Raw genomic sequence first — 14704 nt, 5'->3', positions numbered from 1 at the left:
TCTGGCTTGCAAAGAGGGTCCCAAAGCCAGCAGTACATGTAAAATGTCATTATTTTTAATACGTGACAGATTCAGAGTATTTGAGTGGAAGTGTGGTCCAGTGGGATGATAGGGGCAAAAAGCCAGAAAGCCCTGATCTATAATGCTGGCTCTAGTAAAGATTTGTGTGGCCTGAATGTCTTGGTTTTCCTATTAAATAGGAATTAAAAAAAAGGGCAGGGGAGGAAAGGAGAGAAAACCCCAGTGTGTTTTCCACACACATCATACAGTTACTGCAAAACCAATAAAGAATTGTACAACTGTGGTCCTGGCAGATTTGCAATTCTGTGCAGCTCTAACATGCAACACAACAACAATCCCAGATCATTCTGGTGAATCAGCAGCTCTGGACATTTTGCTTGTCATTCTATGTATCAGTGTGATAAAGCCAGAATGGTTTTGATTACATGAGCCAGTATTTTGGTTAAAGGCATTTGAAAAAAACATCTCCTTGGTTCATATCAGCACAGGAGATGTGAGGCACAAAGTTGTATCTGGGAAGCAATTCCATGAGGGCAAGGTACCCACACAGAACAGAAAAGAACAATTATATTGTTAAATTTGCATAAACCAAGATACACAAATCACAACTACACAATTGTCTGCCATCTCCTGCTACTCTATGTCTCTCCTGTTACAGTGCTGCTGCAGAAGAACACAAATATTTAGAAATCCTACTAATTCCCATGTGCACCAAATCTAGAGATATAAAGTCTTTCATTTTAACTTCTTCATCTATGTTTAATGCCTGGCAATAAGTTAATTTTAAAGGTAAGTTCCCTAAATGGCAGTACAGGGTCCAGCAGTAGGTTCCTAAAACACATTTTTTTACTTTTTTTAACTCACATTCTTGTCCCCTTCATTGACACAGATCTCATAGCAATATGCCAGAAGAATATCAATTAATCCAAGATACACGTGGTGACGGCTCCTTTTATCCAGAAGATAAGATTTATTTGTGAACTTTCTCATCTGCTCTCTCTCTTCCTCAGAGAAGACAACTATAAAAAGTAAAAGGATAATTGATTATGAATTTAAAGCTGGCACATTCACTTTAACAGGTGGTAATACTACTTGAACAGTGTCTTTAAAAAGGAGTGTGTAACTAATCACAAGTCACTCATCACTCAAGAAAAAGCCTAAATCACTCTTACTTTCCTTTTAAACTTTTGTTAAGTTCTGGTATATTCATTGCAATGTCAAGCTCCAGCACAGCACTGCAGGTACACACTGATGATTTTGAACCTCTCCAGGTGCCAAGGATTTCTGTAGATGCCTGGGTATCTTATACAGGGATAAATGCACAATCAGGATCTGAGTAAAATGAGGATTCTTAAGCCCATATTTATGGGACAAAAATCCAGAGGAAAGTGACAATTTAGGAAGACTGTGGCAGTTCTAACTCTGTTTTTCCTCTTCATGCAAACCAGATCAGTATCACCCCTTGAACCACAACTATAGATGATGCATCTCTTATCAGTAAATTTCTCTGTAAGTTTATTCTTCACTGTAAACATGAGCCACATTCCATTTTTAAACAGCAAAAACTCCCAATTCATGAAATACAGCAGTAAAGTTTTCCTTTAAAATTCAAACTCTGAACCATCATAACATCTACAACTGGACCATAAACACAGAAATTCCAAGTCTATCAAATAACAGCAATCAAGATGTAAACTAGACAACTCCCAAAGGTAAATGTTACAAGATGTTCATTAAGTTGCTGCAAAGTGCCAGGTGTTCAAAATAAATACCTTTCTCTGAGAAAAGACTTCAATGTTAAAAAAAAAATTCTATCCATTGCCTGAAGTTATTGAACAATTAATTATCCAGGCCTGAAACTCATTATTAACATGTCCAAACCACCACCTACTTTGTTTTCGCTGTTCAAAACTTCCAAGGACATGGTGTGAAATTATCAGAACAATTAAAATTGTAATTACATTTCTGCTGCACTAAGCATGTACACTTTTGTACACTTACACTGCCAAATTTTAGCTAACAATCTGTACCACAATCAGAACTAATCTAATGCAAAGCAGTACTTGCTGCTACTTATCAAGTAAGCTACACTGGCAAATTTTTTGTAACTTTGATTTAAAATTGCTTTGTGTATTTGCCAGTGGCAAAGCCATGCCAGAGTATAAATGTGTGTTAATATATCCACATCTAAAGGAGTCAGACATTCATCCCAAAGTTTCTGACAGATGAGACTGCAGACATTACCTTTACATTTTAATCACCTCTTCTACTTGTTTTAAGCTGGCCATTCCTCATGTTAAAAAAGAAGATATTTCAAGTTGTCCTCCAGTAGCAGAGTGTCAGTGAAGCAGAGTTTAATCTCTGAGGGGAGGATGAGGTCTGACAGCCAGAGGGTGTTTTGTTACAGCCCTACTGCTATTTTACACTGTGATAACACCACTTAAATCACTGGGAGATCTGTATCTCCAGACTACTATGACATTTCCAGCTCTAAAAGTGTTAGGAGCACTTAGATAAAATGTGCTGGACCCACACTGAGAGCTGACTCAGTGGTCAGTCAGGAAAGTACAGGTCAGGAAGCACCTCTGATAATCTGCTGGTGAGAGCAGAGCCTCAGTTCATGATCCTGTCAAGCCAAGTCTTGAATCCCACAGCTCTCCCAAAGGGAAAGAACTGGCAGAACTGACCCCTCTTCTTTTTTTTTTTTTTTTTCAAACTAAAATATTATGCTACAATTTGAAGGTTTTTAAGTGTGTGCTTCTATCCCTGTAGGTTAAGGAAACAGCAAAATCAGATGAAGGAGAAGTCAGCAGAGAGCAGATTAGTCAGAGTAAAGTTAGTTACAGATATTAATCAATAGCAAACAAGATTATTTTCAAGCTTTTCCTAAGCCATTACAAGAAGAAAGGCAGCACAACTCTGACTGGAGTCACCCAAAGCCTTTGTGCAGGGTCAGCATCTTCCCCACTGCTGGATACTGCCTTAAAAATACTCAATAATAATGTAAACTTAAAACAAATAACTGAAGTAATACAACTGATTTTCTGTTAAATTGCTTCAATTTGTTACAACTTGCTGAGGTGTGTGAGGTTAATGGAGCTTCCCACTTTTTTCCTGTTCAGCCTGCCCCTCAAAATGTGGCACTGAAAATTCAGCAAAAGCTCTTTCCCTCATACATGGGGCCATTTTTGGAAAGTTGCAGATTCTGGCCATCTTTGAGACTCCCTAAAGTGATCAGAAGAGCCTTGGTTTTTCAGGAAGTGAGCCAAAAGTCCTAAAAACACAGATCTGTCCCCTCTACACACCCATTTTCATGCTAACTATGGTTACTGGAGTCTGGTTTGTTCATCCCTCCCCTGTCTATGCAATTCTTCCATTCAAATTCTCTCTCCATCATTTATCCATCCCTCTCAAGCCTCCACCTCCACTTCTCAGATCAACATTTCCAGCATATTTTCACCACATAACTTCTGACCTTCTTCCTCCAAGCATTCTCTACAGACACTGGACTTGGACAGCCTTTTCTGGATCTCACAATTTCCTTTATACCCATTTTTACTATTCCTTAAGAAAGCCACAGTTCCTGCAAACATATCAGCACCATATATCATTCTTTCTTCCTATTGTTCTTGCCTTTTAAAACCTGAGATATTTTACAGTGGAGCCTGATCATTAGGAGTTTTGCATGCATAAAAAGCACAATTTCCTGACATAATAAAACCTGCTCTGCAGCAGGAGCAGTGCCAGGAAGGAACACATGATGCAAAGCCCCAAGAACTGAGCAAAGCAGGTAGACAGCACAATTGCAGAAATTTGATAAAAAAGAAAAGTAATCCATCTTAAACTTATGAATCCACCAGTAAGGCATATATTTGAGCCAGGCCTTACTGAAAGGTGGAACTTTGAGAGGAAATTGCTTTTCTTTCTATAAAGAAATAAGAGAGAACAGTCACTGTAAGCATGAGAGGTTACCCTGAACAAAATAAGATATCCTTGGAGCAAACAAATGTTAGATTAAATACATATGTCAGCCTGAGCCTTTGAAGATTATTGTGTTGCCTAAAGAGGAGTTTTTCACAGTAGTGCAATTGGAAGTCAAAATGAACTTTTAACCAAGCTGAACGTGGCTGCAAGAAAATACAAACCCTTTCATCTGGAATCTGTAGAAGCAAGACACTAAGCAGCAGCAGCAAGCAAGCTTTCCAAAAATGTTATCCTCTCATGGGAAAGGCTGTGTAATTAATAAGGCTTTATAGAGTATTACTTGACTGGAATGAGTGACTTTAAAAGTGAACATAAAGGGCTGGAAGAGAATACACAGTAAGATGCACAAAAAAAGACAAAGAAAAGACACTTGGGATAAGAAAAAATTTTAAAAAGGCAAAACACACAAACCATGCACACAAGCTGGAGAAAAAGTAAAAAGGTCAAATAAAAATAGATTCAAAGTAAGGACAGAAGAGAGATGAAAACTTTAAATGTTAATGAGAAGAGATGAACCAAAAAGGGAAAAAAATTTGGTAATGAGACATTAGAAGAACCTGATGATGAAAAAACAAAGAGAAAATAACTAAGGATAAATATAAGAGCAGTAATCAACCAAAGAAAAATCTTCAGTTAATTGCAATGTCATGCAAAAAATAAAAAAGGCCATCTGTACTTCTAATTACTTCTTGCAGTCAAAGACATAATAAAGACAAAAGTAATCAAGTTTTCAGTTCCAAGAAACCAATGAAGATAACAACTGAAAAGACAAATATAAGACAGGAAACAGAAGAAAAAAAAATAATTCTCTTTATTCAGTGTTTCTGAATAAGAAAATAAACTTTTAAAGAATCTGCTAATTTTTATTCTTTGCCACTCTAAAGTCACTTTTACATTTAACTTGAGGAGCAATAATTCAAAACCAAATCCTTCCTCACAGGACAGGAATTCCTGATGAACTGCACCATTCCTTTGGCTGGCTAAAGCAGTATAAATAAAACCACAGGGATCCATTCTGCTGGTGATCAGACTCCAGGTGGAACAGCCTGCAGCCACCTCCTGCCCTTCTGCATTCCCATTCACAGGAGACCTTCAAGTAGAACCTGCACTCCCTCTCATGGTGGTTTCCTTCACCACAGCTCACTCTGGTTTAGGAACCTCCACTGATTTCAGTCACTCCTTCAAACAGCACTAATATTACCAAAACTGAGGTCTTTCCAAGGAAAAGGGTGGGTTTGCTGTCATTAACATCACCCAAACTCCAGATTGTCTCTTTTGTTACTTCAGTGCCAAGATTCACAGAACTGCATGAGCCTTTCCACTCAGCCCCATGAAGGTGAGAATTTTTTTTTTATCATCCTTATTAAACAGATATCTGTTATAACAAATGGTTTGGAGCAAAGATCATCCTTTATAAAGTCCTTTTTCTGTGTAATTTCCATCAGCAGGCTTGCCAGGCTTTTGTGGAGCTTGTTGTTGCCCCTAAAACCCAACAAGTGACACGTTTTTCCCCAGTGCCTCAATTTGGAGGAGAAACATTCCTTATCAATAAAATCATCCAGCAGCTCTTCATTTCTAATTATATTCCTTAAGCCAAGCAAACAGGAGTAGTGTTTCATTTACTAAGGAGTGAATAGATAAAAAACAAACAAAGGAACCCTTCATTATTGTATTTTCAAGCCTCTTGTACCTTTGTCCAATGCTTTTTAAATCAAGTGTTTATGATGGACATAATTAACCATTTCTGGCTTCAGAGGCTGAAGAGCAACCAGGAATGAAGATCAGATTACATTCACAGTAAAATACACAACATCTACCCAAATTCCATTGTTCTCCCAGAGAAAATGTGGAAGTGCAGGTATTATCAGTGCACTGAGAACCTCTGGTGAAGACATTATCATCATCTACACTTCAGGAATATCAGATTTTCATACGACACAGGAAATGAACAAAGAACAAAAGAAGAAAATGCACAACAGGAACTTGCAGTGCTCTCTGTAATCACTGTGTGCAGGGAGGCAGCCTCAGGTATCTGTCAGCAGTGTTCCTCAAGGTCACCTACTCACCCTGGAAACACCCCTTTAGGTTTCTAAATGGACACAAAGAGTTTTCTTTGAAAAAGGTCTCTGAGAACCATAAAGTAATGTAATAAAGTAAAAAATAATAGATATAATGGAGTAATAAATTTCCTTTAGGAACAATAAGCTGTAACATTGCACCACAGCAATTATCATTCAAGCAAAAAATGTGTATGTATTTATTTAAATATGTATATTCTCACCAAATGCAGAACTGTCATGTTCCTGATGACTTTCTCCCTTCAAGGCTGTCATCTTTTTATGAGCATCAATCCACCAGGGTTTGTACTTTAAAAGATGCTTAATAGCTTCATCTTCAAAAAAATCAGCCCTAGGGAAAATAGAAAGAAATTTCATATGCTATTTATTTCAATTCATATTATATGTGGGTACATATTAACACATCCATAGAACACATCTCACTTGGCTCTAGGTTATTTTCCATGTTAGAAATATGTTCTTTGACTGTAAAGCAGAAATTTTAAAAAAAAAAAACAAACAAAACAATATTCTCCTATCTTTCAGTATTCCTTCCTTACTTCCTCCACCTTTCCTGAGCCACCCAGAAGCCCAGTGAATTAGTGAGCTTGCAGCATCACATGAAGCTGAACCAACCTGATTTGTCCTGAATGCAGCTAAAGGAAAACACTCCAAAGGCTCCTCAGACAAATCACTTGACTTTATTGGGTAGCTCTCCCACTTAAGACCCAGGGAATTTGTAGAGGAAGTTGTGCAGCTGAAGGGTAAAGTGAAGCAGGGATGGGGATGGACTTTAAGCAAGGACATGCAGCAGCAAGGTGGAAAAAGAAGAGTTGTAGATGAATTCTGGAAGAGAAATCACCTCCATCTCAGCACAAAGCCACTGTGGGAAAAATCTCAAATAATTCTGGGAGGATTTATTTTAAAGGAGTCAAGTTTTAAGTCTCCTCTTACCATTTGAGCTTTTTCTTCAAGCCAAACAATGGTATAAATACTGAGAGTTGGAAAAAACCACAGGAAATTTCTCAATACCTTCTTAATCACCACACAAAACCTGAACACAGAATGCAATCTGGTTCCCTCTCACACTGACAGATTTTTTTTTTGCCTCCCTTCAATGTCAAAGCAACTTAGAGATATCAGCCAGGGTGCATTTTCCTTAAGGCCACCAGAACAGTTGTTTGCCTCTGTTTCTATAAGAGCTTCTGTTCTCCTCAGGAAAACAATTTTTGCTGAAGAAAGGCTGGTATCATCTGTTCTGAAACAACCAAGACACAGCCATTAAATGGTGTAGCTCTACCAGACCAGAACACAGAGTCTAAAATTGAAACTTGAAATTACTGCAATTTGCATCACATTAGATGTTAGGAACTACTTCAGTTCTAGTGAAATGTAATTCAAGAAAGCTCCTCTATTTCTTGTATGTTACAGGAAGACAGGCTGCCTCTGAAACACTCAATCATGGAAAAATTCCAAAGTTACTTCTAAAACAACTAAAAATGGTTAAGCCTTATTGTCCCCACAAAACAACAAAACTAAAGTACTAATTTTCCCTACTGGGGATTACCCTCTTCTCCCACCAAACCCATCTTGCAGGAATCAATCTATATTAATAAAATCTCTTGGCTTTCATTTATTTTACTTATCTGAACCTAACTTGACCTGAAATACTCCAACCTGAAAAGCACAAAGAATCATTTTCACCTCACTACATGGAATGAAGCACAAAACAAACACAAAATCTGGAGCATTTTCCTCATTCTGCTGTAAAGCAAATTTCACATGATGAAGGCAAAAAACAAAGTGGCCAAGACAAAAGTTCATAATTTCAAAACTCAATTCCCCCCCTCTCCATATGTGGTTTATTAATCCTTTTTTCACAAGGTGAAAACCAAGTTCTGACTTTGTCAACCCAAAATGCTAGCAGGGAGTGGCTTCTGAAGAACGAAGCAAAATTGTGCAACAGCTGAAAGCATGAAAGCAGCCCCCCTCAAAAAGTAATTAAACAGCTGAGTAGCCCCAAAACAGATGAACAATGCTTTGTGTCAGTGTCACACTAAGAATACCCTCTAGGGCCTACCCTGACAAGACAAAACCAGACCAAAAGTAAAGCTGCTCTTTCCTAAAATCATCTTAAATGCAATCCTTTGTGACAAGGGAATGTGTTTCAGAGGTACTTGGCCATGTGAAGTCAGTCAGTACTCACAGGTAATGATCAGGCTCAAACTTGGCAGCCTCAGCTGCCAAACGTTTCCTCCTTCGTTCCTCTGCAGGAGTCTGGTCTGGATCCTTAATGTCAATAACATCACTGAGCTCATCCTGCACATGGAAACAAAATTACAGGACCAAACCACCGGAATGGCAACGTGATTTATTCAGGAAGAATTTAAGAAGGAAGCCTATCAGCATTGCACTGAAATCCCTAGAAAAGCTCCAATCTCCCATTCAAGTCTTCCAAATTCAAGCTCCACTGTGCAAATAAAACAAAAATTCCAAGGAAATGCAATTATTTGAAGCTCCTTAGAATTCATTATATGATTCATTTTATCATAAGGCATGGAAGTTATTTTGCATTATGATAAATTTGCAATGTTAAACAAAAGCACACAACCCCAAAGACAAGATAAGAATCACACACACATTCTTCTGATTTTTGAGAACACTCTCACTCTCTGAAGTGGCTGTACATTAGTTAATAGTGCCCTTTTAAACATCATTAGGTAGTTATTTCTCATCCCTTTAATGCTGACGGGAAATGTATTTCTTCACAAATTTCATGGTAATAAAGCAGCATATATGTCCTAACAGAATGTGAATACTTTCTCCATAAACAGCAATCCTGCTCCAAGATCTGTGAATACTACAACTCACAGAACAGTAAGTTAGAGTTACATAACTGAGCTGCACTTTTCAAAAGCTGTTGTCTTGTAAGCCAGGAAGCCACAGCAAGTGACCCAGAACTTGTAAGACAGGAGAAGACAAAATGCACCTACCTGCAGCCTCTGGAACACCCCTGAGCGCAAATTCCCAAATCCATAGGGGTGCTGCAGTGGTGCAATGCTTTCTTCATAAGGAATCTGTTCCATTTCCCAGTCAAATTCTTCTTCATTCTCTTCAGACAGCTCAGCAGAGGCAGCTGCATTTATGGCATGGTCAGAAAAAGAAAATTATTACATAGAAAAATACATATTATTTCCTTGAAAGGTTTATTGTGCTACTGGTGTTTGCCCTTCTCATTTTACTGAATCTTTAAAGAAATCTCTCTCAACACTGGGTCATATAGATCTGTAACCCACAGGTCTTGCTTCAAACTCCCCAACTTCCAAAAATGAACAGCAGGAACACTAAATTTTAAATGCACTCCCTCAGACTGAAATACCTGTTCCACTGAATTCAACAAGATCAGCATTTGGTGCTATGAGAACCCTGACAGAACCTAAGGGATGTTATCAATAATTTAAGGCAGGCATTTAAAAATCAAACAGAGATAGCCAAACATTTCTGTCTGTTAAATACTGATGCTAAACAAGACATGCACTAGAACCTGTGGTTTTAACTAGCTTCTCACTTGAGCTAATAGTCCAGTTGTAGTTTGTAGAAAGCAGAAAACTCAACTGTGTGTGTGATCTACAGCCACTAGAGGGGTATAAAGACCTACAGAGTATTAGCATATTTTAAAAGCACATCTTAGAAAAATTTAAGCATAACTAAATCTATCAAGCTGAAATGCCTATCATCTGCAATGTATTTATTTCTACTCTTACCCACACTTTGATTTATTTACACCCTTCTCATACCTTGGACTAGTCAATAATAAAACACTATTTTTCTACATGTATCACACTACAGATCTATAACTGTTTCATTACACACATGTATCACCTTGTATAAACAAGATTGATTTTTTCATACCCATTTCTTCTACCAAAGGTTTTGCTGATCTTGATTTCTTTGGTGCTAAAAGAGATGTCAGCATGTCCAGCCCCTCAAAATATTGGCCAGGAACCTCCTTGGGCAACTGAATTGTAAAAGTACCTTAACAGAAAGCAGGAATATCATTATTGCACTAAAATATCTGAAACAGACAAACATGCATTTTTCCTCTAATGAGAAAGGCTCAGAGGAAATAGGACACATGCAGGTAGCATTTTTTTTTGCACTGATCCCTGTGCATGTTTTTAACCTTATTTCATAATCCAGGGTTTTAATAATAAAACATGAAAGAGAATATTTAACTACTTGGAGTCTCCTGACTTACACTGTATAAACACAAACCAACAGAAGAAAGCAAGCTTTATTTTATTATTAATCCTTCCACTAAACAATCCACAGAAGCTACATTCACCAACCTGATTGCTGTGAATTAAAGGTTCTGCAAGCAACAAATTTATTGTTTTATTGGTATTTTTTGGTTTTAAAGTATAAACTACTGGAGATAGCAACATTTTTTATGACACAGATATCAATAACATCAACCAGTACCTTCATCTGTATTATAAGATGCTTTTTCTCTGCCATCCTCTACAATTCTCCCAGGAAGTGTCAATCTGCAGGCAAAAAAAAGAGATGCCTCACTGAAAGCCTGACTAATTCTGCAAGTTAATGTCTCAGCCTCTAAAAATGTAAGGCACATTCCAAAAGCAGCACAAAGGACTTAACTACATGACTCCTCTTCACAGTAATGGAATCCATGCAGTTCAATCCCCCTGGATTCCTCCCAGGAAAAGACACACTCTGCAAAATTTACACCCAGAGAGTTGTCTGGCCATTCATTTACAATTAAAAAGCCATTGTACAGTAAATTCAGAAAAGTATTTCTTTCAACTCCCTTTAACATGATTTAATGCCTAGGAACAAGAAGGCCAAATCAAAAAATCCAAATCTTTGCATGAACTAAGCTGTCTATAGTCAACAGAATAAAAGCTACAGATGAAGAACATTCTGAAGGGAACTAAATAAGTTCATTTGCTACTAAGAAAATGAATTTTTGAAAGTTTTTTCCACTACTTGCCTGAGAAAGTATGGCTTAGCATAAAATTTGAAATCTTCCCCTTCAAAATAAATGTCAAACTCTGAAGCTTTGGCATAAGGCACTCTGATTTTTATTGTAAGAAAATCTGGATCCTGGGTCAGTTCAAAAGCTGGAGTTATCATGATGAATCCAGCAGAGAAAGCAAACACTGGCTATGTGGCCCTATAGAAACAGGAAAAGGAACAAAAAAAAAAAGATTATTGTAGCTTCTGATTGATGAGACTGAGTGGTATCTCTTCAAAATTCTGTAAGAACATTTCAGATTCCCACATAATTATCCTCCATGTGCTCAAGAAGACAACACTGATGACAACAGCAACAACATCAAAGTGTCATCAAAAACATGAAGGTAGCACCATTCTGCACCTTAATGAAACAACTGAATGCAGAGCTGGAGAAAGCACCTGTTACATTCCATGTGAAACCCACACTAAAATTGAGTCCTAAAACTTGTAAACTTCTCATAACTGTTATTTATAATTTCACAAATAGCAGACCTTAGATCTTTGCAGTTCTCTAGTGAACTAACCACAAACCACTATTAAAAAAATCCTGAAAAAAGTAATATTTCCAAAAAAATAAAGCTGTGTTTTACAAATCACACACATATTAGCCAGAATATGAGTAACAGATTCAAGGACAGCTTAAATAACATCCCTCAGAACCATATGCATGTATATACACTGGCCTGTGCATATATTAAGCACAAGAAAAGGAATTTATTATAGAATACTAGTCACCTAATATACAACTGTCTGACCTTTCAATAGCCTCTCATCTCAGGTTCATTTTAGAACCCAGTTATGGATTGTTTGAGGTTTGTTTTTAATTTGGAAGATGTGTTTATAAAAAGTCACATGATTTTGAAAATTAGCTTTTTAAACCAAAAATATTTTAACATATTAAATTAGAATAGAATTATTATTTAAGAAAGAACTACTTTTCACTCACTTTCAGTTATCTTTACTAAGCATGTCCCCATTCTGACAATTTTGTGAACAGCCAGAAATCATTAACAAGGCTTAATTAACAGATCATCCTTTTTCTCATTTATGTCATCAGCTTTGTTTAGCATGCATGAAAAATATTTAAACTTCCCATTTTACCATATCACATTATTTCAGGGGCAACATTCCCAGCCATTCCAGGCTGAGAAGCTGCCAGGTGTTTTATGGAACTGTATCTGAATAGGAAATACTTGGCTTGTAGAACACCTGCACCTGTACACCTGATGCACTTTCCTGTGGATTTTCTCCTTCTCTCAACACCACAAGCATGGCTAAGAGGTACCAAAACCCCAGCAGCTCATTTGGAGTCTTCAGGGGTTTTTATTTTCCCCAGTCAGAGTTTTACAAACAAACAGCAGTCCCAAAACCAGGCCCAGCTCTCCCTGCTGCAGCTGGAGCATTCCTGGCCCAAATTAATCACCCCAAACTGCTCTTGGGTGGGTCCTATACAAATCCCTGGTATCTCATAGCTGAGGAACCACATCCAAAGCATAGGTATCCCAAATAATCACGATTTCCAGCCTGTCCTGTGCATGAGGCAGAGGGAGCAGGGCCGGGCAGGGACAGGGATGATGCATGAAAGGCTCGGGGGTAAAACACGGAATGGCTCGGGTTGAGAGGGTCGGTGTTAAAACACGGAATCGTTCTGCCACTCGCCATGGGAAACACTTCTTCCTCACGTTGAGGATATGAAACTTTGTGTTTGATTTTATGCTCCTCGTCCTGTGGCTGGGCACCCCTGAGCAGCGCCCGGCCCCGTCCTCTGACACGTGGCGATATTTATGTACATTAATGACAACCCCTTCCGGGAGTTTTCCCTTCTCCAGCCTCACCAGCCCCAGCTCCCGCAGTCTCTCCCCATCAGAGAGCTGCTCCAGCCCCCTCATCACCTTTGCTCCCTCCTTGTCTTTCCTGCAGTGAGCAGCCCAGAACTGGACACAGCCTCCCGCCGGTGCCGCCACACCGGGCCACGCGCCGACCTGCGGCCGTCCCCTCCCTCAGCCACCCAGCAGCGGGCCGTGCAAGGGGACAGAGCCCTCGGGGAAGGCGGCTGCCAGCGGGAGGGCAGCAGGAGAATCCCGGGAATAGCGGCGGGAAGAGCCCCGGCCGATACCCGCCCGCGTCACGCACTCACTGAGCCCCGCGCCGCCGCCGCTTCCCGCGCCCGCCCGCGCCGGGGCGGAGCCGCGCATGCGCATTGGGGCTGTGCCCGCCCCTCATGGCCGCCCCTCAGCGCTGCCGCCCCGCCCGCGTCCTGCGGGCTCTGCTCCTCCTCTCCGCGTTTATAGCTCTGCCGCTCTGTGTGAGACCTGCAGCGATTCAAGGATCCGCTATAAATTCTTGCTGCCTGTAAACTCGGTGAAGTTTCCTAGTGTTTGCAAGAGTTGTTGCAAAGGGGATGGTTGATACTCAGTAGGAGTGTGGGCAGTGTGACTGTAAAGCTGGTCGTGTAGGGTGAAAATCAATCTGTCATCTGGACAAATGACATAAAGCGTCTTGCACAGACTGAGCATATTTAATTTCAGCAGCTGTTTTTCATAAAGAAGTGTGGAAATTGAATCTGAGTGTGTTGGGGAGATGATTTGTTTCTTTTCTGTGGAAGCCCTGGTTAATCCAGTGCTAATTCCAGTGAACCAATGTGCTGTTTCTGCTATGTTTACACCCAAATGTCTTTTCCTCTGCTGCAGATAAGGTAGAAGATGAGTAAACAGAAGAGTGACCCCACGAGCACTGGCAGAGTAGGAATTCCCAATTACATAAAACTCTTCTAAGCTGCTGGATTAGTGCAAATCTTGACAGGGTGAACAGGGGACAGATCCTGATGGACCAAAACAAATGCAGCATGAAGGAGAACAAGAAGATCCAAGAGTAGAAAAGTTGGTTTAAAAGCTGTAATTTATTAAATATATTTCCTAATGTAGAATTAATCTATTTTTTTCTGTGTTTGGCCCATGAGAGGTATTCTGGTTCTAGATTTTTTTCTACATCTTAAAATACTGCTGACTGTCTTTCTCTTACTGCCCTGTCTGAAATGCATTCAAGTATTTTTACTGGAGGGAAAAAGCATAATTCTGTAACCTCTCCTAATAAAGTTTTCTTGAAAAAAAAAGTAGATAAACAATACTCCAGGCTGGAAATCCACTGAATATGACATCATCTTTTGAGAAAATTTCTTTACTCTTGTACTGAACTGAACCAGCAATTCAAGTACTGCACAACAATTAAATCATTTGCTTCATAATAGATAGTTCTCCCCACTGATTTAAAATTGATGGATGGTTTTAATATTCAGTCTAAACTTCCTCGTGTCCCAGTTTTACATGTGCAGAAATTGAAAATGCATGGCATATAAAAAGCTTTTTTTTTCATGTTAAGCAGTTAATGATATCTAATTTCAGATGCTGACTTGTTTTGGACCAAGGCCTCAGTCATGTCCTCAGAAACTTTTGATGCATTTCCAGAGAACTTCAGCACTAATTAACTTTTAGACCTTACAAAGTAATCTGTAATAAGTCTATTGGACAGGAAGCTGGATTATGAACCAGTAGGCACCATCTTCTCTGGGTAAATTCAAATTTGCAGGACAAGCCTGTGAAAGATAA

The 14704-nt window shown here is 39.0% G+C and overlaps 1 protein-coding gene across 2 annotated transcripts in view; it reads right to left on the bottom strand.

Moving 5' to 3' along the window:
* The window catches only part of SHQ1 (SHQ1, H/ACA ribonucleoprotein assembly factor), a 37797-nt gene extending 24506 nt beyond the window's left edge, over positions 1–13291 (bottom strand). Inside the window, exons 1-8 of one of the 2 annotated variants that reach the window (XM_056501848.1) lie at positions 13237–13291; positions 11074–11256; positions 10545–10609; positions 9975–10097; positions 9056–9198; positions 8269–8381; positions 6287–6414; positions 886–1040 (exon numbers count right to left, since the gene is read on the bottom strand). In XM_056501848.1, coding sequence (XP_056357823.1) covers positions 886–1040; positions 6287–6414; positions 8269–8381; positions 9056–9198; positions 9975–10097; positions 10545–10609; positions 11074–11216 — 870 coding nt within the window. In that variant the 5' untranslated portion in view covers positions 11217–11256; positions 13237–13291. Of the gene's footprint in view, positions 1–885; positions 1041–6286; positions 6415–8268; positions 8382–9055; positions 9199–9974; positions 10098–10544; positions 10610–11073; positions 11257–12991 lie in introns of both variants that reach the window. The other variant, XM_056501847.1, reaches the window with a different exon arrangement.
* Between the last annotated feature and the right edge of the window lie 1413 nt (positions 13292–14704).

The sequence above is a fragment of the Oenanthe melanoleuca genome, chromosome 12 (genome assembly GCF_029582105.1).
Source record: "Oenanthe melanoleuca isolate GR-GAL-2019-014 chromosome 12, OMel1.0, whole genome shotgun sequence".
Classification (NCBI taxonomy): Eukaryota; Metazoa; Chordata; class Aves; order Passeriformes; family Muscicapidae; genus Oenanthe; species Oenanthe melanoleuca.
Note: the sequence above shows the minus strand (reverse complement) of the source record. Positions and strands in the feature narration are given on the sequence as shown.